At 38.5% G+C, this 23,520-nt stretch overlaps 2 protein-coding genes across 2 annotated transcripts; both read left to right on the forward strand.

Annotated features, from left to right (window-relative positions):
* The first annotated feature begins 614 nt into the window (after positions 1–614).
* LOC576650 (proton-associated sugar transporter A) lies at positions 615–10,244 on the forward strand. The gene is made up of 8 exons (XM_011678244.2): positions 615–1,637; positions 3,349–3,501; positions 5,281–5,715; positions 6,371–6,550; positions 7,326–7,436; positions 7,849–8,057; positions 8,515–8,721; positions 9,701–10,244. Exons 1-8 carry the CDS (start codon positions 968–970, stop codon positions 9,749–9,751), a joined length of 2,016 nt encoding a protein of 671 aa, XP_011676546.2. The 5' UTR covers positions 615–967; the 3' UTR covers positions 9,752–10,244.
* Positions 10,245–20,129: 9,885 nt separating this feature from the next.
* Positions 20,130–21,563, forward strand: LOC576715 (transcription factor Sp5). The gene is made up of 2 exons (XM_794831.5): positions 20,130–20,310; positions 20,561–21,563. The coding sequence occupies exons 1-2, from the start codon at positions 20,278–20,280 to the stop codon at positions 21,377–21,379; spliced, it is 852 nt and encodes a 283-aa protein (XP_799924.2). The 5' UTR covers positions 20,130–20,277; the 3' UTR covers positions 21,380–21,563.
* Positions 21,564–23,520: the final 1,957 nt, after the last annotated feature.

A 23,520-nucleotide genomic window follows, 5' to 3' on the forward strand; every position in this document is an offset into this window, starting at 1 on the left:
GGGGGGGGGGGTTAACATTTATAAATCTGGCCGAAAATTTCGCAACGACTCAGCCAGCCGCTGAATAAGCGGGGGGGGGGGGGGTAAGAGGACACTTTTTTTGTTTTTTGGTATCGAAATTTAAAAATTTGACATTTTGCTCCGTTGGGGGGGGGGGGGTAAGGTCAGCTTTTTTAGGTCAGCCATGGGATTTTTTTTTTTTTTTTTTTTAAATCCAAAAGGGGGGGGGGGGTAGGGAAATTTAGGGGGGGGGGGGTTTACACACAAAAAATTACCAAAGAGGGGGTTTAACCCCCCCCCCCCCCCCCCCCTGTGTACGCGCCTGATGTTACTCCTAATTCTTGTTGGTTAATTTCAAACCATGCAGGCTAGATTCGATTTAAGAAGTATATCAATTTAACTCGTGTTTAGTACATTGTGAAAGTTCAATACGCGGAATTGCATTTCGAGTTTATATAGTGGGTAAAAATTAAGGCCGCACTGACACCTTCTTGCCCCCCCCCCCCCACCTCCCCGTCACCCCGTTGTTACAAAGAAAAGGTCAAGACAATGTCAACGAGACTGTCTGTGACATCAATTTGGCATCAAGCAAAAAAAAATCGTTGTCTAAAACGTGGAATCTCAGATATTCACTTGTTCGTCATTCTCAGTAAATATCTCTACCATGTGCACTCCACATGTGAATGGTACCAGGGACCATTCGGAACGCACAATGGGTTTAGAGGAGTTTTAACCTTTGTACCCCTTAAGTGCACAGCATGGACTATCATATATCGACCGCATTCTCTCGAAATGTGGCATTGATTCCGACTTGCTCTTCACATGCAGATCACTATTATCTCAACTCCACACCCATTGGATACATTGCCGAGCTGCAGGCCAGCCCAACTGCTAGCAACAGAAGACAAACATTCATTATATTATTTGGTATTCATTTTCATCTTAGCTCTTTAGAAGGAACCACATCATGGCCTCAACATCTAGCCATGATCGCTACTCGGCGAGTGTACCGACCAGCACTGGTCGTCTAAAATCCTATCCCGTACGGGTGCCCACGAACTCACCCTCTGATACTACCAGTCCTTCTCCCCCGGGATCCCCCGTAGCTCCTTCGACATCGTACGTCGTGTCAGGGCGGCGGTCGTTGTCCATCAGTGTCGGTGACTCCGGTGCATCAAGGTTTCGTAATGATTCAATCACCTCCCAATCCCAATACCATTCCCCTCCCTTGGTAATACGAACTCGTCGGAGCTCATTCAGCATCACCAACCACATCCTGCATCCATCCGGTTCCCGCTACAAGGGGCCGGCCCCTCCACCTAAGAGGACCCTATGGCAGCTAATACGTAACAGCAGCATCCAATTCGGGTTGGAGTTCTGCTATGCTACCGAAACGGCCATGGTCACGCCCATCCTGCTCCAGCTCGGTCTTCCAACCAAACTTTACGGGCTCGCCTTTTTCTTGGCTCCTATCTTTGGGTTCTTGATGAACCCTTTCATAGGAACCACCAGTGACAGGTGCATGTGTTCTTGGGGGAGAAGGCGACCCTTTATCCTAGCTCTTGGTCTCGGGACTTTACTGGGTGTGTCACTCTACCTCAACGGAGGAGACATAGGTGCCTTGATCGAGTCTGAAGGTAGGATTCTAATTTGGAACACCAAAGGACACTTTGAAATACCATGCATGTATTTTAGAAGAGGCCCTACATTAAGTTGCTTTACCTTTGAATGTTATGATTTTATGTTATGTTCACATTAAGTCACATTACAAGATTTAGCAGGATATAGTCATTCTCCACCAGGATTTCACAAATTAATATTCACATCTAGCTGTACGCATACTTCTCCTTGTTCACGATAATTATCGTATTGGTTGTTCTTTACAACATTACACATTGAAAATGATTGCCCAACATAGCATTACATTGTTAAGCATAATAAGAATTAGAAGCATCCTTACATTTTAATGAATTCGTAGACGGGTGTATTCATTGAATGGCGAAGATAATTTTTTGTTGTCATTGTAAAGTGCAAACTCCATTCCTCAAGTAGGGGTCTAATTAATTTATAGCCGCGACTTTGATAATCCTGAAATAAAAGACAAAGGTAAATTTAGATCTAGGTCAATTAATGAGTAAGACCATAAAATCATTTTGCAGAAAGACATGGTCGGAATATTTTATCTTCTCAAATCTTATTGATCTTTGACCAAATTAACCCTAACTGGTTTTGTTTGGTTTTGAGCTAGTGCGGGTCGCCTAAATGACATCAATGATTATTTTCAGCCAAGACTCAAGTGTTGACTCTGTAATCTAGATTGTGTAACTATAGTTTTCGTATAGTATTTTATCAAGTTTAAAGGTAATACAAAGTTTTGGGAAATTTTGAAAATTGGGTAGATAGTGATTCTTTACAATTTTGATATATTTGGATGCCCATGTGGATGTATTATAAGCACAAGAAATTTTAGACTCTAAAACCCTTCTGCTTTCGAGAAAAATTGAATATAAAAATTTACCGGTGCTCCCGGTAAATTTTGATAAATTTCAAATAGCGCCTACAGCCGAACAATGGTAGCTGCGACCATGAAAATCTCAGAATATTTAGTTGAGACATATAATTTCCAAACAGGAATAGCTAATCGGTCGATCTTAGTCAAGAAACATTGTTTTATAGCTTAATTAATATCTTGACCTTGAGAGGGAGCTATTCATCATAAAGAGTTAATTATTTACAATTTCATAACTTTAGACTCGATGTCAACCACAACAACGATCACTGAATATTGTAGGATCGCATATGCTTCCAATATGTTCATTTGAACCAAATTCATGACCCCATACCAAAACTTTGTATTACCTTTAAGGTAGAGAACAGTCACTAGTTGCCGATCGCGAATGTCAGAAGTATGAATAAATCCTTTATATAATATTGAAAGGTTAAGATATTAAGATGATGACAGTGACAATGAATTATCCGATTGACAATGGGGTTACTTGGGTGTGATAGGGGCGGCTAAACTCTTTTTTTCTTCAAGATGGGGGGAATAAACACTTTAAAAAAAAACATAATAGATTAATTTTGTTGACATAAAAGAATTCAGAGGATACAGGAATCATGGTGGGGGGGGGGGGATCTTACTCGATGAATGACATGGACATTAAAAAGACCATCGATTGCATGGAGGGTGTATGTCGTATGGGGTCTGTATTTTTCGTACCTCAATCTCCTTTACGTTTTCTTTTCCCTGCATTTGTTTCGGCAATTGACTGGAGGAACGGACCCCGTACCTCCATTTATGGCTTCGTCATTCAGACCAATACATTTTCGTTCTTTCATTTTGATCAGATAATCTGTGGGGTATCGTGATCACATTGATTGGAGTGATATTTCTGGACGTCAGTGCTGACTCATCTGACGGACCTTCCCGGGCATACCTCCTCGATGTCTGTGATCTCGAGGATGTCAACACCGGCCTTAACCTCAGAGCCGTTCTCGGCGGTGAGTAAACATTCAATCGAGTCTGGAGTATGAAATAATCCGCAATTGAAAATAATCGAAACTAATTCGAAATTGTCGATTTCTTTTTTTCACTCAAAAATAATTTTGAATTGAAATTTGAATTTAAAAGAGAAAGAAAATGCCTTGATTCTCTTTAAAAGTTGTTTAGAAAACTTTCAATTACAACTTCTCTTTGGATAACCCCGGGGATAACCATATAGGCATATTGACTACAGGGGCGTATTCAGTATAGGATGGAGCATTGGCGTAACGTGGGTCCAGCCACTGAGGAGGGGGGGGGGGCGTTTTTACTAGGTGGATGAAAGAACAGGGAAGGATGTTGAATGGATGTAATCATATTCTGTTCGCACTGCCTCTCTCCCCTCCCTTGCTTTCTCTTTTTTCAAACTTTCATCAACACTCGATCGTAGGCGTGTGCGCTTTGCCTCCTATAGCTATCCACCACTGGGGTGTGGCTACCCTATACGTACCCACTCGTTTCGAGGACCCCGAACAAATAAATCAACACGATTTGATAATCGATGATTTATTCATTCTTGTCCACAAAAGTAATGTTGAAATATACTTTCCACCAGCAATAGCAGGCAATACTCATGATACAAGAAATCAAGACAAAAAATATAGTACAATAGAACCACATACGCATGTATATACATACAAACAACCAAACTTATATCACCTGTTCATAACAAAAGGGACGTAACTCTACATGTTCTACTCATAATTGTTATTCATCTTTGCAAACTTCTATCTCATTTCGCTACTACTTTATCTTCTCTTTCCTCATTATCTTGTTCTATTCGTAATTATTATTATCATCATTGTAATTTAGTGTAGTTACATTTTAAAAAAATGTTACATCCTTTTTCTGCTCTTGCATACTGTTGTATCTCATACTTGTGGTGTTAATCATAATGTGATTCATATCGAAAATCATGTACTTATCTTACTAAAAACAATGTTATGTAGACTACTTTATGTAGATAACTATGGTTTATACGTCATTACCCTTTTTACAATCTTGTTGAACGTGCATGTTATACAAACGATTGGTGGAACCGTGGAAGCGTGTTTGGTTGCTGCTGGAGCATTTAGTCTGATACCAGAACGGTTAAAAGAATAATGATGATTGAATGATGACTTTATCTTTGATGAATATTTCTATTTTTGGACGACACTCTCACTCACAAAGCGATCATGTCCTATTATTCGCTGTACCACTCGTCTCACGCGATCTTTGCGATCCCATATAATTATACAAACCAGGTTGTAGTACGGTCGGTATGCTTTATATTGGAGCCCGATAAAACAAAAGCAAAATTGTTTTGTCTACGTGAAGATTATTCACCATATTATGTTTAATCTTTGATTTCCCTTTTTGCAGATTGTTTAAATATTTTCTGTCTCAGTCTAGAGCGTTGGTAACTATACTTTCCAGGTACTAACGTGCATTCACCTGTTCAACCTTCTTGTTATGCAGAGAGAGTTGATTTTCTTTCATAATTACTAATCGTGTGAATATATTGCTCCAGGTACCCGTCTTAACAAGAGTTGTGATTGATCCAAATCAATCGTAAGTCCTTCAATCAAACGTAGCATGCGTTGCAGTCTCATATGCGATTGATATCAATATTTCAAATAAGTTGCGAATAATATCAAGTCTTTATAAGACGGGGCCCAGGTTTAAATTTCATATCTCCCCATCTTGTAGCAGTATAATGCCGACGTTAATTGACCACGACGACTTCTAATTAACAGGTATCGGGGGCGGCTTGGGTTACATAGCAAACGGTATCGACTGGACATCGACGTCGCTTTCTAAAGCACTAGGAGGGCAACTTCGGGTCGTCTTCCTCCTCAACGTCGTTATCTACTTCACATGTCTCATGATGAACATGACCAGTATTCCAGAAACGCCTCTCAAGAAGTCACCCAAAGACGGCAACGCGGAGAAGGTGACTGTCAGGAGCGACGAAAATGAGAACGATGGCGACATCGATGAGACATCACCGCTTATGATTGGTCGTTCAAACAGGGGGTCATATCATTCGGAATCGAAAACGGTTCGTGCTCATCGTACCAGTACGGAGGATGATGTCGCCCATTCTCCGATGAAGGATGGGTCGAGGAGACATGCAGAATCTGGGATATGGTCTCCTGACGGTCACCATACCGCACTACCTCAGATCGGTGGTAAGAAATGTATAGTGGAACGTCCGTCGTATGCGAAGCGTCAGTAGGGTATTTTAGATTGCACGTCGACATAGTGGACTGCTACGTGTGACGTCCTTTTAAGGCACTGGCAGTACCTTAAAAGGGCATCACAGTGTCTTAAAAGGATGTCACACGTAGCAGTCCACTATGTCGACGTGCAAATCTGAGTCCCTATTTGTTGACGTAAGACTGCGTCAGCGACTAGCACGCACCATAATTATGAGAGTGACATTATACAGACAGTGAATACAGAATTAATGGCGTATATGGGTTAAGTGCTTAAAAATATATAATTAGCGCAACAAATAACATGAAGAGCATCGGAAATAACGCCTCGTGTGCAAGGTGCATAATAGATTCTTCTTCTGCTTCTCCGGGGTCCCAAACCTATCATGTTTTTTATTTCTTTTGTGTCAATTGATTGTAAAATGTTGTGTTTGATTGGTTTGAATAAACTTGAACTTGAACTTGAACTTGAACTTGTCTTCATAACAATGAAATCAACACAGCAATTAAACGGATGACAATAAATAAATTACCCTGTCCATAAATGAAATGAAGTCGTGAATACGGAAATGTTATTAATAACCATGTCAGTAATCTTCCATTTCCTTCCGGCTTCTTTTCTTCATAGAGGATGAGAGTGTTGCAGATAACGATGAGGAACCCGCCTCAGTCCTCGCTCTCTTGAAGTCGATCCTCCACATGCCTACCGAACTCCGCCGTCTCTGTGTCAACCACTACTTCGGATGGGCTGGCATGGTCACTGTTCTCCTCTTCTTCACAGATTTCGTCGGTCAGGCAGTGTATAACGGTATGTATGTGTCATTTGAAAAGATGGGAAGTTTTTAAGTCTTCGTCGAATTGTCGTATTGGGCAATCTTTGGTATAGGGGTTGGGGAGATAGATCGAGATGCAAGCAAAGGATTCTAGTCGTCAAACTCCTATGACAATCGCTCCGCCGTCATTTGTTTTAAGACTAACCGAATTCATTTCTTCAACCCTGGATTAAAAAGACTCTAAACACCTTTAAACATAACATTAACCAAAGTCACAAGCGATAGGGTTAGCCTTAAATCTAAAGCCAACACAGCACAGGCTTATCGGCGGAGCAGAAGCTGGATCGCAGAGGAGAGCCCATGTATGGGCCCAGGTTGGGATTCGGGGGAGTAAGGGGGTGCATACATCTCCTGGTTTTTAAAAAGTTGGACGTGGTGACGAAATACAATGAAATAAAAGCAGTCAACGTTACGTTTCTGTCCAGGCATTTACATTCGAATAATCCCAAATAAATGAATCTCAGTCAATATAATTATCATCAATCAATTATTAAGAATAGTGTTATCGGAGATACACGTACATTACTCCTCATCAAAGAGCGATTTTTCATCCATAATCATGACAACTCTAACTACCACCTTTAAAAGTCAACATATTTCTCTCATTTCCTTCATTACGAAGCTTGATTTTCCGTTTTACCACTCAAAACTATGTGAGCGTTGCGTCTTTAACAGAAGTGTTTATTTGGTATCACATAACAAACTTCACGACTTTTTATATCACTGTTATGTTCGATAATGCCCATGCAGGTGATCCTACTGCCCCAGAAGGCTCATATGCATACAACGCGTACCATGAAGGAGTCAAGACGGGATGCTGGGGAATGGCCGTCTTTGCTTTTTCATCTTCTTTATCAGCAAGTAAGTTTGGGGTGTGACGAAAATATCATGAAAATCCTGTGATATGATTTTAAAATATTGAGACTTTTTTTATGTAAAACTGACATTTCATGTTTCGTTTCATTCATAATTATTAGCATCAACTGTGTTAATTTTAATTCGTAGTGTGTATGGCGATGAAGATATATTTCTTATTTTAAACCTATACGTTATGTTATTCAACTGACGTCTTTCTTACCTGCTCCTCACTGAGATAAATTTTACAAATATGATATATCTCTATAGTCCGCATTCTTCTGGTTGGTTGGTTGGTTGGTTGGTTGGTTTTATTTCCTTATAAAAATTCAAACACATACAAAATACAATTTACAAATATAATACATCGGGTTTAAACTTCAACATTTTTCATAATTCATAACCCTTCTTTCCCCAGTATTCTACATGAAGGTGGACCATATACTTAGCCATCGTACTCTCTACGTCTTTGGTCAGCTCTGTTTCGCTGTTTGTGCTGGATTAATGGCAGTCCTGGTCCAGTATAAGTATGCTGTTCTCACTTTCTGTTTTGGCTTCGGCGTCCAGTTCACCACGCTCATGACCATTCCCTTCAACATCCTTGCCGAATTCCACGATTGTCCTTCGGTGAGTCTTGTGTAGTCCAATCTCTCGAGAAATGAGGTCACAATTAAACACCATCTTGTTGGAGGAGATGTGTGCCATTGAATTTAGTTCTGAAAAAGTGTCGTTATTGGGAACATTTACAAATTATATTCCAAAATCGCATCGAAAGAGAAGGAGTGGGAAGATACTCCACTGAAGAAGAAAAAAAGATTGAAAACTCCATAATTGGTGAGGGTAAATTTGTAAATACCATGATAACAGCGCCTTTCAAATCTTGTCAACTATTCAAAAATAATTCTAGCAAAACTAGCTTGCGTGTGGGGAAACTTGTTGGTATCGTCGGCCGGGCACCTTTACCCAATTATTAAGAAAAAATATTAAATTATTAAGAAAAAATATCCTAACGACACACTTGAAGATTTACACTACCATCATTCTAATCGGAATTCATTCTTTTTCTCGTTTTCTTTTTCTGCAGTATAAGAATCCAAAGGGTGGGGTGAAACGAGGTTTGGGCACGGACGTCGCATGTCTGTGCTGTCAGCTCTTTCTTGCTCAGATCACCGTCTCAGCTATCATGGGACCTTTGGTCAGCGCCCTTGGATCTCACGTCACCGTCGTCATATTCGCCTCCATCATGGGATTCCTAGCCTCGTTGTCGTCAGCGTTAATTGTTATCTACAAGGTAAGTGGTCATTTGGATTGACGTGCGAAGGAAGGGAGGAAGGGTCCTTTTGGAATAACCCGATGGGTGACTAAATTACAAATACATTTTGACCTTTTGAGTGGGAGGGTAATGATTTAGGTTAATGAAAGTAGGAGCACCGTGGTACATGTATAATGCTTCAGTGATTTCAATAAATTTAGAGGATGAATATTTTATTTTATTTTCCCCCAAAAATCCATAATTTCTTTGCTACAGATTTTGTTTATTTATTTATTTTCTAAGTACATGTATAATTTGTTCAAGATATATTGTAAAACAGCATCTGAGGAACTTATACTCAACTTATACTCAACAAGCTTTGCTTCTAGTAAGTTCCTCTTTTCTCGTAATATTTTTATTATTTTGTCGTTTCATTGTATATTTTTTTGTAATATACCTATTCATTGTATTATGTTTCGCATTACAAATAAAATCATTTTAATTTGAATATTCTTAACATTCTATCTGGTTAGTCATACATAATTGTTGAGTCAGTGAATTAAGATATTGAAAAATTCATCAAAGTAAACAGATCATGAATGCGAGTAAGTTATTTAGTTGATAGAAGCTATACAAACATTAATTGTTACTAATGGTTTGGTCTCCAAATGATTATATTAACAGAGTATATGTCACGTACAAATGAACATGATCCATAAAGGGCTGTCAATTTTGTATATTAAAATTTTCAGAGGCGAATCCAGATTTTTTAGACTGGGATCGAGGGTAAATTAAGTATATCTCAAAAATCTGTGACAAACGATAAATAAGTTGCATATTGGCCAGAGAACAATGAGGGCGGCACAGCATCACCGTGGTGTACCTGATCACTTTTTATTGAACCAATCATTTAATGCCTAATGCGAGTAGAGGCAGTTTTTTCTTCTTCATATTATGATAGATATTCCAAAGTAAAACATTAGTTATTTATGTATTTTCTCTCTCCCTTACTTTTCAGCCTATCCCACCCAAGGTGAAAGAAAATAACTCAATTCAAGAACAGTGTTGACAGTCGCGGTCATCTTTGAAATCGTTCTTTCCTTCTCTTGTTTCCATTCAGTGTATACTGCATGGTTCCACTATAAGTTCTTGTAGTGCATTACACTTTTGTATGAAAACGAAATATATATTCAGTATTACATGTTCGGATCTCAAGATTAAACAAGGAGCACATACGGTTTTGATTTGATCAGGCTATTAAAAAAAAAATCAATAATGGCAATAGTCAAATTAAATTTATACATGTATACTACTCTGCACTGAGACACATAATTCATGATTTGCTCTGCTTCGATTTTGCCGCATCGTAATCCAATCGTTTAAAATTTGGCTGCATTATAATGAGCAACTCGGTCCTTGAAGTCGTTACATATATTTCTGCAACCAAATATGAGCTGACCGAAATCAAAGTTTACCACAAAAGGGAATAACTTCTTTACCAAAGTTTCATCTTTTTGTATTATGTGTCAGAAAAATTAGATCGAATAGTAAAAGTGTATGAGTTCTGATAACTGTTATAGGTCCGCGAATTTTATTATGGATGTCAGATTGAAACTAGAGTTGGACTGATAAAGGTAAACACGTTAAGAATGTGGGAAGAAATATATGTATGTATATTCGATCTTTATATTATGTTTGTCCGTTTTTTGTCATACAAAATGCCAAATAAAATAATAATAATATTAAATTAGTATACATGTATTTCGAATGTATTAAAACAGTTTCACTTATATGCCATTAAACTATGTGTGCTCTTTTGCCAATTTTTATTCAAATAATGTATTCGTAAAACATTCCAAACTTCCGGCCATTTGGACATTCCATTACACAAATTTGTCACTATAGTTGTGTCTACTTTATAGACAATATAGTTCTCGAATCTTGTTATGCATGCATTTATATCATGTTAGCGTTAAAGGCAATCGGACTTCCGAAGACTAATATTTAGACAATTGTTATTTCACGTGAGGAGTTTGTACAATTATAACTTTAACATTGTTATCAACTTGAATAAATTTTGTGTAACAGTAACTGTAAAAGACTATCTTATTATCATGAAAGCACTACAATAGTAATGCAAAACAGTTTGTACAAACGTTGAATTATAATATATTTTTTACGTAGCCAGGTCAAATGGTTTTCTTGATTACGCAACATGACTATATAAGTTATCATACTCGGTTAATGACACGAGATGTTATTTGAATGAATTGCGCTCTTCACAAAAAGTCTTTTCGAATAAATAATAAAACATCAACAACCAAGCCTTCTTTTTGGAGTATTCGTCAGCTCACTCTCTTATTTACTAAGTCCTTTATTTATTTTCTATTTAATATATGACATTTCCTTTATTGTTTACTGTAGTTAATTAGTCGTTTGTTGAAAATATTATCCATGACGCATTTAATCTGCATAGTTGTTATAATTTATAAGTTATGAAGATGATTAAGATAAAGAATACCTGGACCCTCATTCATAAAACCAATTAGTTGACAACTATAGCTTAGCAAGGTTTTATGAATATGGACCCTTATCATATAATATGACGCCTATTAAAGGTAATACAAAGTTTTGGTATGGGGTCATAAATTTGGTTCAAATGAAAATATTGGAAGCATATGCGATCTTACAATAATCAACGTTCGTTGTCGCGGTTGAAATCGAGTCTAAAGTTATGAAATTATAAATAATAAACCCTTTATGCTGTATAGCTCCCTCTCAAGGTCAAAATATTAATTAAGCCATACAACAACGTTTCTTGACTTAAATGGACCGATTGGCTATTTCCGTTTGGAAAATATATATCTACATATAACTATAATCAACATAATATTATAACTACATATTCTGAGATTTTCATGGTTGCAGCTATTATTGTGTGGCCTTAAAGGTACTATGTCCCTTTTGCAGCCAACCTCAAATGCTGTAGAACTTTGCAGGAATTATGAATATGTCATGTATGTCCTATCTGTGAAATTTAAACGTTAGCAGTGTCCTCATATTCAAATTATGCAAGGAAAACCGTTAACTTGCTAGACTTCACTGTCAGTCACTATTGAGTGACTGACTGGCTTTTTTTCTTCTTTGTTAATCACATACATGAAACGAGTTGTAAAGGGTACATGAGCATTTGTCTACATCAATAACCCACTTCTTGTGATGGCCAAGATTAAACTGATTGAATCTTTGTGCAGCATAAAACGTATGACCATTCGGTACAATTGTCTGAAAATCAAGACTATTACTTTTGGGCTCTATAGCCCTAAAGTCGATTTGACAACTGATAGTCGTTATTTTCCCACTTGAAGACATTTTCAAGCCCCACCTTTTTAGGGAAGTTCTAAATTAGTATTATCTTTCAAATGCAGTTGGAATTTAACTTTTTCATTTTTTGGCCTGCAAATGGGACATAGTCCCTTTAAGCGCTAATTTGATATTTTTCAAAATTTACTGGGAGCACAGGTAAATTTTTATATTCAATTTTACTCAAAAGCAGAAGTGTTTTAGGGGCTAAATTTTCTAGTGCTTATTAAACATCCACAGGGGCATCCAATACATCAAACTTGTAAAGAATCACTATCCAGCCAATTTTCAAAATTTCCCAAAACTTTGTATTACCTTTACGAAGTGAAAATCGTAGCGGTGTTCAATTAGGGGATTCATGTTGGTTTATCAATCTTATATTTCTTGAGAGCAAAATGTAAATGTCGATAAATCGCTTTTTTTGCTCAATCCATGGGTTGGGGTTAGTAAGCGAGTTACGATGAAATTGTCCATCAGGAATACCATTGACGGCTAGCAAATCAGCACCACCGGCCATTTTTGGGGTGGCCAGTTTGAATAATTCAAGTCTTGATCCGTTTGGCCCATTAACTGCCTCATTACATCCTTTGAGACTAGTCGGTCTAGGAGAAAGGCATCAGAAGACACTTTCATCGCACCGATGATTACCACTAATCTTTGTTATGAATAACTTTCGGGTTGAACTATATTGTCTCACAATCTGATGGGGTGGCGAGATGTTTGAATGGACAGCGTCTTACAGCCCTGCAGAGGTCTAGGAGTAGTGATACTTTGGGCTAATCCTAGGTCTGTGGGTTAAGGGTAATTATTTTTAACAAAACGATTAAAGACTCGAACCGCTTTCTAAGATGCAGGAAGTCTTGAAACCGAACAGAGTGGATTGAGATCACTGGTTCGTTCGAGGATAACATAAAAATATAACACATCAAATAATTTAATGTAGTTTATTATCGTTCATTAAAGAAACAAAATGATTCATGTGCTGGGACCTTTGTCAAAGACAGAATAGAGGATCAGTAAATGTGGTTAAAAATACGATCCAGAGTTTGCATGGTAAGAAGATATTGAAAAATGTCTTCAACAACATAATTTCGGTTACGAACATGACTGTGTGCCGGGGGTAGAATAGGTGTTAGCAGTATTACATGATTTATATTTCATCAGAAAAAAAGATCAACTAGTAAAAGTGCATGAGTTTTGATAACTTTTATATAGGTCCGCAAATTTGATGATGGTTGTCAGATTAAAACTCGAGTTTGACTGAGAAAGGTTGTTTTATCAAACAGTTTCCCTTACATGCCATTTAAACTATGTGAGCTCTTTGGCCAATTTTATTCAAATATTTTATTCATAAATTATTCCAAACTTCCAACCATTTGGGCATTTCATGACACACATTCATCGCTATAGTTGTGTCTACTTTATAGGCGTTATAGTTCTCGAATGTTTTAATGACGTATGCCGTTAAATCATTGTTATTGTTTATGGCAATCGGACTTCCGAAGACTAATATTTAGACAATTATTATTGTTATTTCACGTGAGGAGTTTGTACATTCATAACTATAAAACTGTTATCAACATGAATCCATTTTTACCTAGTTACATCAACTGTAAAAGATTATCTTACTATCATGAAAGCGCTACAATAGTAATGCTGCAAATGTTGAATACGAATACATGTATTGCGTAGCCAGGTCAAAGCGATTTAAATGATTTTCTTGATAACGCAATGTGATTATATAAGTTATCATACTCAGTAAATGACATGAGATGTTATTTGAATAAAGTGCACTTTTCACTTTTCAAATAAATAATACAACGTTAAGCCTGCTTTTTTCAGTATTGTCTCCTCATTCTCTTATTTACTATAGTTCTTAATTTCTTTTCTATTAAAATAAAATATATACCATTTCCTTTATTGTTTACTAGTTAATTAGTCATTTTGTTGAACAATTGCATCCATGAAATATTTCATCTGCATAGGCCCAGTTGTAATAATTTATAGTTATAAAGATGATTATGATAAAGAACACCTGGCGAGTGTTTAACAGAAACTTAGGTCGACTTTAAGTTGGACTTAACTATGGCAGGCCATTCATGCCACTGTTTGCTCTTACCGTTTACTGGCGTTGGTCTCTCGAGAGACGTACAAATCATGGTTACAAATCTATACAATTACAATTTTGTTGATGATTCCTTATTGAGGGAAAAAAATATTATCTAAAGATCATAATGGTGAGAGCAACCAGTGGCATGAATGGCCTGCCATAGTTAAGTTAAACTTAAAGTCGATCTTAGCCTTTGTGAAACACTCCCCAGGGCCCTTATTTATAAAACCAATTAGTTGGCATAAAAATTACTTAGCTTAATAAGGTTTCATGAATATGGGCTCTAATCATAAAATATGGCGCCTATAAAGAAAATAAATATTAGTGGTGTTCAAATAATAGATTAATGATGGCTTATTAATCTCATATTTCTTGAGAGCAAAATGTAAATGTTGATAAATAATTATTTGCGCAATCCATGGGTTAGGGTTAATAAGCGAGTTACAATGAGAATTGTCCATCAGGAATAACATTGACGGCTAGCAAATCGGCGCTTTCGGCCATTTTGGGGTGGCCAGTTTGAATAATTCAAGTCTTGATCCGTTTGGCCCATTAACTGCCTCATTAAATCCTTTGAGACTAGTCGGTCTAGGAGAAAGGCATCAGAAGACACTTTCATCGCACCGATGATTACCACTAATCTTTGTTATGAATAACCTTCTGGTTGAACTATTGTCTCACAAACTGATGGGGTGGCGAGATGTTTGAATGGACAGCGTCTTACAGCCCTGCAGAGGTCTAGGAGTAGCGATACTTCGGGCTAATCCCTGGGTCTGTGGGTTAAGGGTAATTATTGTTAACAAAACGATTAAAGACTCGAACCGATTTCTAAAGATGCAGGAAGTCTTGAAGCCGAGCAGAAGTGGATCACTGGTTCGTTCGAGGATAAAATGAAAATGAAACTTATCAAATATAAGTATATAATAAATTTAGTTTCTTATAAAATTATAAATTTAGTTTATTATCGTTCATTGAAGAAGAAACAATCGTGACAAATCATTTGATCTTTGTCAAAGGCAGAATAGACAGGATCAGCAACTATATAGAGCCGAAAAAGAAATAGGACTCAGAGTCTGCATGGTCATAAAAATATTGAAATATTTCTTCAATAACAATATCTCGGTTACGAACAGGAATGAGTGCCAATCCGTAGAGGGGCCAGGGGGTGGTGGGGGCGTTAGAAAGATTACATGCTTAATATTTCGTCAGCATGTTGGGGTATCCGGCAAAACGCCCATTCCCAAGAAGATGTTGAGATTTTGCTCGGGTCATGGTGATTTATAAATGGAATTTAAGTAACAGGGGCGGTCGCGGTGGTGATGGGGGGTTGGGGGGGGGGGGGAGCTATTCACCCATTCTTTCTATTGAAATTCGATGTGAGGAATACCGTATGAAAATGAAAATATTTCGGATTAGTTCAAAGTTATATTAATCACTTGTGCAGACAGAAGAGAAAAAACAGTATATTATTATTTACACCAATCTCTCAAGCTTATTTGAGAATGAGTGCCAATCCGTAGAGGGGCCAGGGGGTGGTGGGGGCGTGAGAAAGATTACATGCTTAATATTTCGTCAGCATGTTGGGGGTATCCGGCAAAACGCCCATTCCCAAGAAGATGTTGAGATTTTGCTCGGGTCATGGTGATTTATAAATGGAATTTAAGTAACAGGAGCGGTCGCGGTGATGATGGGGGGTTGGGGGGGGGGGGGGGGAGCTATTCACCCATTCTTCCTATTAAAATTCGATGTGAGGAATACCGTATCAAAATGAAAATATTTCGGATTAGTTCAAAGTTATATTAATCACTTGTGCAGACAGAAGAGGGAAGACAGTATATTATTATTTACACCAATCTCTCAAGCTTATTTGAGAATGAGTGCCAATCCGTAGAGGGGCCAGGGGGTGGTGGGGGCGTGAGAAAGATTACATGCTTAATATTTCGTCAGCATGTTGGGGGTATCCGGCAAAACGCCCATTCTCAAGAAGATGTTGAGATTTTGCTCTGGTCATGGTGATTTATAAATGGAATTTAAGTAACAGGGGCGGTCGCGCGGTGGTGATGGGGGGGGGGGGGGGGGGGGGGGGCTATTCACCCATTCTTCCTATTGAAATTCGATGTGAGGAATACCGTATGAAAATGAAAATATTTCGGATTAGTTCAAAGTTATATTAATCACGTGTGCAGACAGAAGAGGGAAGACAGTATATTATTTACACCAATCTCTCAAGCTTATTTGAAATCATGAGTTTATCAAAGTTCTATAAGTTAACCTGGGACAGAAAACATTAAGAAATCCTCCAAATTCGTGAAGAAATGAATGAAATACATTTGACAAGCTAGTTTATATCCAGTTTTATTACGAACATCACTCATTTCAAAGGGCAATTTCCATAATAATTCACCCATCTCTTAATCTCTCTCTATCTCCTACTCTCCCCTTCCACTGTTTTCTTTTGATTTGCCCCCTCGTTCTACAAGGTCGCAGATGTATGATATTTAAAGTCGATATTCTGGCAGGGGCTGTCCTTGTACGTCAGTGCATGGGTACAGCTGTACTACAGGTGATGCACACTGACTGTGGGCGAATTTTATCGAGACCTTTTTTTTTGGTGCAAAATAAGATGTGAAAAAACAGTATTGTGACGATGTGACATGATTGTGTCCAATTCAAATGTGTTCCCCCCAAAAGTGCCTTCCGCAATTTCGCAAGCTGAATAGGATCGGATTTAGAAAGAAATATTGAAATTCTCTACCATGCAGTCTATTTGGAATTTTGAGTGAGGATCTCAAAAGGTATAATGCTTAAATGTAGGTCTAGTTTGACATTATTGTATTCATAATCAGAATTAAGAAAATGTACAGTTATGGCGAGATATGTCTCTAATGAAGTGTTAGAGTAGAGTTACTTATGAGCTCTAATAACCTCCATAGTAATACGTCCACCAATCACACCCGCTCGTTTAGCTGTCACTGGCACATCAAGCCACTCCTGTCAGACAAGACAACGGATTAGGGCTGTCCTCTTCAAGCACATTTCCCCTGTTACTCCCCGGCCATCTCATCAGCGGCATCCCTCCCCAAACAAACTCGAGCCGCTCAGTGTTCGCCGCCCACTGATTGTCCCGATAAACTTGAGGAGGTCGTGAATAGCTGAATGACTGAAAAGTATTGACACCGCGAACAAAAGGGAACCACTTCTCCTGCCGGACAATGGTCCCTCTCGCCCCCTCGACAGCTCTACTCTAGGCTGTCGGGTTTGGACAAAGAGACCTTATTTCCAACGATGGACAGAAAGTTGATGAGTCCTAGTACTGTATTGTTGCAATTTATAGTCTCATTTCAGAAAATATGGGCCTAAAATAATGTTTGTTAAATGCAATGTGGTCCCAGAGAATTTTTCAAACGAAAACTTTATTACGCAGTCCATGATTATTATTGTAATAGTTTCAGACATTTTATTTCCAGAATACACGATCAAAAGTCAAACTAGTGCTATAACGAAAACTGAGCAAAATGATAGGTATACAGAAATAAATCGTTATAACATCGCAGTATCCAAAGTATGATGTTATATTAAGTATGATTCTGCAAGGGTGATGAAAATATCAGAGATTATCTCAACGTTTCTTTTTCTTCAGTATGCAGTAACATTTCTGAATTGTTTGACTTTCAAGACTAATCCTCCCATTCCCTGTCCCTTCCAACTTTCAAGGGAAAACTGTAGTATTCAACGACGAATCACAAAGTCTTGAAATAATATATTATTTGGAGTCTGTTAGAGACCGAAGCCCCTTCCTATATTTAATTTCGGATATATTCAGTTGTGCTCACATGTATAGGGTAGGCTACATGATGATTGTATCAACCTTGCCAGAGCTTGGATCTGACCAAATTCAAGGTTAATCGAACATTAATTTTGATGTCATAAAATGTACTGTGGAGACACCAAGAAGGAGAGAAAGACTCCCCCAATGCATTGACCGAGTTAAATTCAGAGGGCTGGTGAATGGTTTATTACAAGACAGATTATCTCCAGAATTTTGTCCAAGTCTTCACTTTCTCATGGGGTCTTATCTGTACTTATAGTTGGCCACAAAGTATTTGGACTTGCCTATATTGCTTTTTCTTAATCTTTATTCAGATACAAAATCACGGATGACATCATACATGCATAATATTATTTACAACAACCGAAACAGCAAATGTTTAAGTAAGATCATTTACTTGAAAGCAGATTATATAAAGTGCATTACATGAAAATCATTCATTATCTTCATCCACTTAGGCTATAGTCTTAGTAAGTATTCGCATCTATTTTCTTAGTTTTGTTTTCTTCAGCTTCTGGCCTATAGTTAAGTTTCAGGTATTGAACATAACAAACATTGCCACGTCTAAATTTTGAATCTTCCTGTCTCATTTCTATCAGGCTTTTGCCTTATAGTGTGTAGTGACCTCATACAACATCCTCAACTCGTATAACAAAAGTAATAATAACATTATTGAATTCGGTACCTGCCTTTCATGTTCTTCTCATCGATTTCGGACTTATCTTCGGATCACAAAATCATTGGCCTGTTTATTCTTGTCACCCCTGCACTGTAGACGATTAGGCTTGTGGGTTTAGGAAATGAGAAACCTTTCTATATATAGGACAGTCGGTGCTCTGTCTTATGATGTCTGTGCAGTCTGCATGTGCTAACCATAAAGGCTAAGAACAATGGACCATGTTGATTATACCCATGTTTCATGCATGATCAAGGATTTACTGAGATACAATTAGCATGGTTTCCTGATCAAGGATTCAAGATAAATGAACATGGCCTACTGCATTTATGAATGTAAAATTATCTTATTTGGAGTTATTTCTAAATGAAAAAAATATGCGGTACTCCTTTACGAACTGGAATATTTTTGTCACGTTACGTTCTGGAATAATCAAAACGTGATAATATGTCTAAAGAAAATCAAATCACATCAAGTGAATAGTGCATTGTATGTGGGATTATGATTATGCACAAACATTGTGATGTGAGAATTCTTTCCAGTTTTTAGCCATTTCTATAAAGGAACTATTTAAAAGTCTATATATGGCATTCCAAGAGGCGGGGCAATCATTTTCATGTTACATTGAGATATTCTGTGACATAAACCTTTACATAATTCATATGAATACAAATTGAGAAAGTTCCAAATTATTTTCAACTTTCCTGGAATTCGTCTACTACTTCAGGCAGAGCGGCAGACGCCGGGCAATTAGCATTTAATACGTATAATACTTTAATAGGCCTATATTTAAGAATAAATATTGTAATGTTTCTATGTTGAATATCAATATGAGAACGTCATGCAGATATAATATCTCTTTTATCAAGGAGTTAACGAGTATACCTATATAGAAAGCATCCACCGAGTTTCAAACAGTCTAGATTGTATTGTAAATAATTGTATGAGAGCTGAATAAATGCAAAGAAAAACATGAAACAAGACGAACATTATCTGATATAGCATGGAACTACTACGAATGCTCATAACATCTTTATACTGATGCAGGTAAAACCTCAAATTTGTCATCGGGTGTCAAAAGTGGGAAAACTTTTCCCCAATTAAATATTTGTTTCAAATCAATCATTTCTGTATTGGTCGGTGACACCGCCAGACTATAAAACGACCATTGCCCTCCCGAAGGATTCCCTGCAATAATAACAACAACACGATCGCCTATCGCTCGGCTGTCAATCATGTCCATTTTCCACCATTAGCTGTCGCACGATTCATGGCGAACAGGCCAGGCGAACGCCGTGATTGGTCGACCGGACTCTATTGAAGCGCGAGCGGAGTGACAGGGTTTGGGGAAGAAAAGAGATTAGTGGCGGTCGGCTACATCAGACGGAGCGTTTATACACCTTTAATGTCACCGCTGAGGAAGACAAATTACGGTGCCGACTGAAGGGCCAATGGCGTATAAATACAGAGAGAGACGAGAGAGGGGAATCATTTACGAAATATCACTGCTAGAGCTCAGACACATTACGATCAGCTCCTTCTACTGCAATTCTTGTACCACCTCAGTTGAAATTACACTGTTTATCTTCAAGTTTCTAGCTGGAAATTGTTAACATCATGTTGCGCACTGGATCATCAAAATATCTGCAGGTATGTAGTGGAACATTCTTCTATCTTTTCACTTGTAATGCTTTCATTCGTGTGTAGTTGTTGATTCAATACTGTCAAATTCTCTACAAACTAGTGAGATGCCTGAGTTGCTCAATTCATTAATACTCCATATACTGAAGTGAAGTTATGTTCAATTGTAAGTGGTACAACTGATTTTTAATTGTGTATATATTTCTATTTAGTTTGACCTGTCAATTAATTATGTGTATTTTCTTTCTCTTCTCTACAGTTGCCTGCCCACGACTCGTCAGACATTGGCAAACCAAGTCCTCTGGCTCTACTGGCTGCAACATGTCAACGAATCGGTGCTGGATCACCATCGTCATCACAATCCCCAAGGCATCGACCACGTACTCCTTCTCCAGTCCTACGATCTGAGCAACCAACGATTCGACCAACTCCTTCGATCGTCTCTGCGCCTACTCGATCACCCGTCATGCCTGTGTCGCCGGTTGCAAGAGAGACGACTTCTGACCACCCCAAGGCGTGCAAGTCACCAGCCGCCGCCTACCAGTACCCGCTCACTCCACCCTCGTCTCCGCAACAACTTGAGAGCAAGGTTCCGTCATCTCGTATGTCCAGCGTACCTGTTCCAGTAAGCAGTCCGGTCGAGCGACTAAGCTACGCCGCTGAGCACCCATGTCATCTCCCTCTCCAACCGGTCCTCCACATGCCGAGTCTCCACTACTCGCCGTACACGATGGTTGTTCCAGCACCCAGTTCTATCATCTCTCCGTACACCACAAGCTGCGTGAACCAGTGCTGCTGTACCCCTCACCTTCCTGCAGTCCATCCCATGCTCAGCCTACCAGCCGGTGCATCATTCGCAGCAGGTGCACGTCTCCAACCAACAGCTCCACTGTCACCACCCTTGTCGTTCGGTACCTACTTGCACCACGACGTCGAAGCTCGATTGTCGTCTGCTGGGAAGATGAAGTCTCATCATGCTATGATATCATCTGGACACTTGTATCGCCCCTATGACTTTACCAAGCACCCAAGTAGGAGACAGGCCGAAGAGGAATTCATTGACGTCGTGTCTGTTTGAAACTTTCTGAGCATCATCAAAAACATTGCCTTTTCGAAAAAGATGGACAATAATTTATGTGAACTATGTCAGTATCGTGCATCCCAGCTGGACTGGATCATGTCAAGTTTGAACTACTTGATAAATCGTCTTGCCTTATGTCAATAATAATAAAGCATGGTTTTATAGCCATTCAAATTGAAAATGATGTTGTACCTATTCACTCTTTAGTTAGTATTTGTCAATGTTATCATATTTTTTTCATAGTTGAGATTCCTGATATATGAGATGAAAAAAAAAGGTCTAGGAGAGAGAGAGAGAGAGAGGGGGGGGGGGGGTGAAAGAGAGAAGTGTGTGAAGAAGAGGACCTGTCCAGAATAGATCACAGTTTATGGATGTGATTGTGAAGGAAAAGTTTCAGAGTTGTGAAAGAGCTATAAAGCCCCTCCAAAGTGTTGGGAAGCCCAGACATTTGATGGCGAAATTTCACCTAGATTGTTTCTATGTGAAAGAGGTATAGTTAAGATACAATAAATTCTGCAAAGATTTTCAAAAAACAAATTTAGGTTTTCTGCATACAAAAAAAAAATAATAATAATCTTTTATCAATATTTATCTTCAAACATGTGGGAAATCTATGCTGAATATCAAAGTTCTGGCGAATGTAGGGGTTCTCAACACTTATAAACTAGATCTCTTTATACTCACTTCTCTCTCTCTCTCCCTCCCTCTCTCTCTCACTCTCCTATCTATATAAATCCCTCTACGCCCTCACAAGTCCAGTATTCCTGTTAATATATCCCATGGTTATTTGCGGTAGGGTACATACTGAATTAGAGGTGGGCTATAATAAATAACATAGATATCAAAATGAAAGTAGAAAGGGGGGGGGGGGGTGAGGAGGAAGGCGATTAACAAAGAGGCAATGTGAATTTTTCATGTACACGTATTCATTCATGACAGGAGTTCAAACTTTTCTCTGTCGATAGAGTATTGCATTCTGAATACTGGAAAAATTATTGCAGTTGACAAACAAAATATGACAAAAAAAATAAAATCGCGTTTATCAATCATTCAACATTATCCAAAACCCCCAGACCAACCGCTCTTTCCACTCTCCCAACCCAAGCTCAGCATCGGGTCCTTGTACATGTCAACTACGTAACAAAAGCTCAGGGTGTCGGAGTCCAGCCAGGGCATTGGCGACAGTGGTGTACTGATTGTCTGCTAAATCCACAATGGTCTTCTTTGATTAACGCCGCGCTAAATGGTTCAGTAATTTTAAGGGATTAGATCCGCTGGATCTGCCCCGGGGAAGTGCCAATCATCGGTATTGTTTCCTCTCGGTCTGTCCGTCAAGCTGGGATGGTTTGCACAATGCGAGGTGCTGATTGGTTCGTGAGCTGTCACACGTCGCTACTCGGAGGGCAAACGACGAACGGGTTATTTTATCGGGCGGTATTTGGTTCTTGTCTGGAAAAGGCTTTTTGTCGGTCTACATCTGAGGAATTAATTATTTCCAGTTTTAGAGCGTAGTAATTTCGAGAGAGAAGTGATGCCCGACAAGATGTTTGGTTTGTAAAAAGTGACGTATGTGTTAGGAGTGACAAGAAGCAGAGAGAGAGAGAGAGAGAGCCTGGATAAAGTATAAAGGGGGGGGGGGGGGGGACAAAGAGAGAAAGATAGAGACCGTCATTGGTGAGAAATACCGTATAATCTAAAAGTAAAAGTTTTGGGAATTTTGAAAAATGGGTGGATAGTGATTCCTTACAATTTTGATATGTTTGGATGCCCCTGTGGATGTATTAGAAGCACTAGAAAATTTAGCCCCTAAAACACTTCTGCTTTCGAGAAAAATTGAATATAAAAATTTCGAATAGCGACTACGGCCGTACAATGGTAGTTGCGACCATGAAAATCTCATTATGTAGTTGTGATAGGTAATTTCCAAACGGGAATAGCTAATTGGTCGATTTTAGTCAAAAAACATGGTTTTTATAGCTTAATTAATATCTTGACCTTGAGAGGGAGCTATACAACATAAAGAGTTTATTATCTAAAATTTCACAACTTCAGACTCGATTTCAACTGCGACAACGATCACTGAATTTTGTATGATCGCATATGCTTCCAATACGTTCATTTGAACCAAATTCATGACC

Source organism: Strongylocentrotus purpuratus, unplaced genomic scaffold, assembly GCF_000002235.5.
Source record: "Strongylocentrotus purpuratus isolate Spur 01 unplaced genomic scaffold, Spur_5.0 spur5_scaffold_6, whole genome shotgun sequence".
Taxonomy (NCBI): Eukaryota; Metazoa; Echinodermata; class Echinoidea; order Camarodonta; family Strongylocentrotidae; genus Strongylocentrotus; species Strongylocentrotus purpuratus.

Bases quoted from the DNA above. Each gene is read 5' to 3' on its own strand.
- LOC576650 (XM_011678244.2), top strand. From the start codon at position 968: ATGGCCTCAACATCTAGCCATGATCGCTACTCGGCGAGTGTACCGACC. The intron at 6,551-7,325 runs GTATGTATGTGT...ATGCCCATGCAG, and splicing joins CGGTCAGGCAGTGTATAACG to GTGATCCTACTGCCCCAGAA. The intron at 8,722-9,700 runs GTAAGTGGTCAT...CTTACTTTTCAG, and splicing joins CGTTAATTGTTATCTACAAG to CCTATCCCACCCAAGGTGAA.
- LOC576715 (XM_794831.5), top strand. From the start codon at position 20,278: ATGTTGCGCACTGGATCATCAAAATATCTGCAG. The intron at 20,311-20,560 runs GTATGTAGTGGA...TCTTCTCTACAG, and splicing joins GATCATCAAAATATCTGCAG to TTGCCTGCCCACGACTCGTC.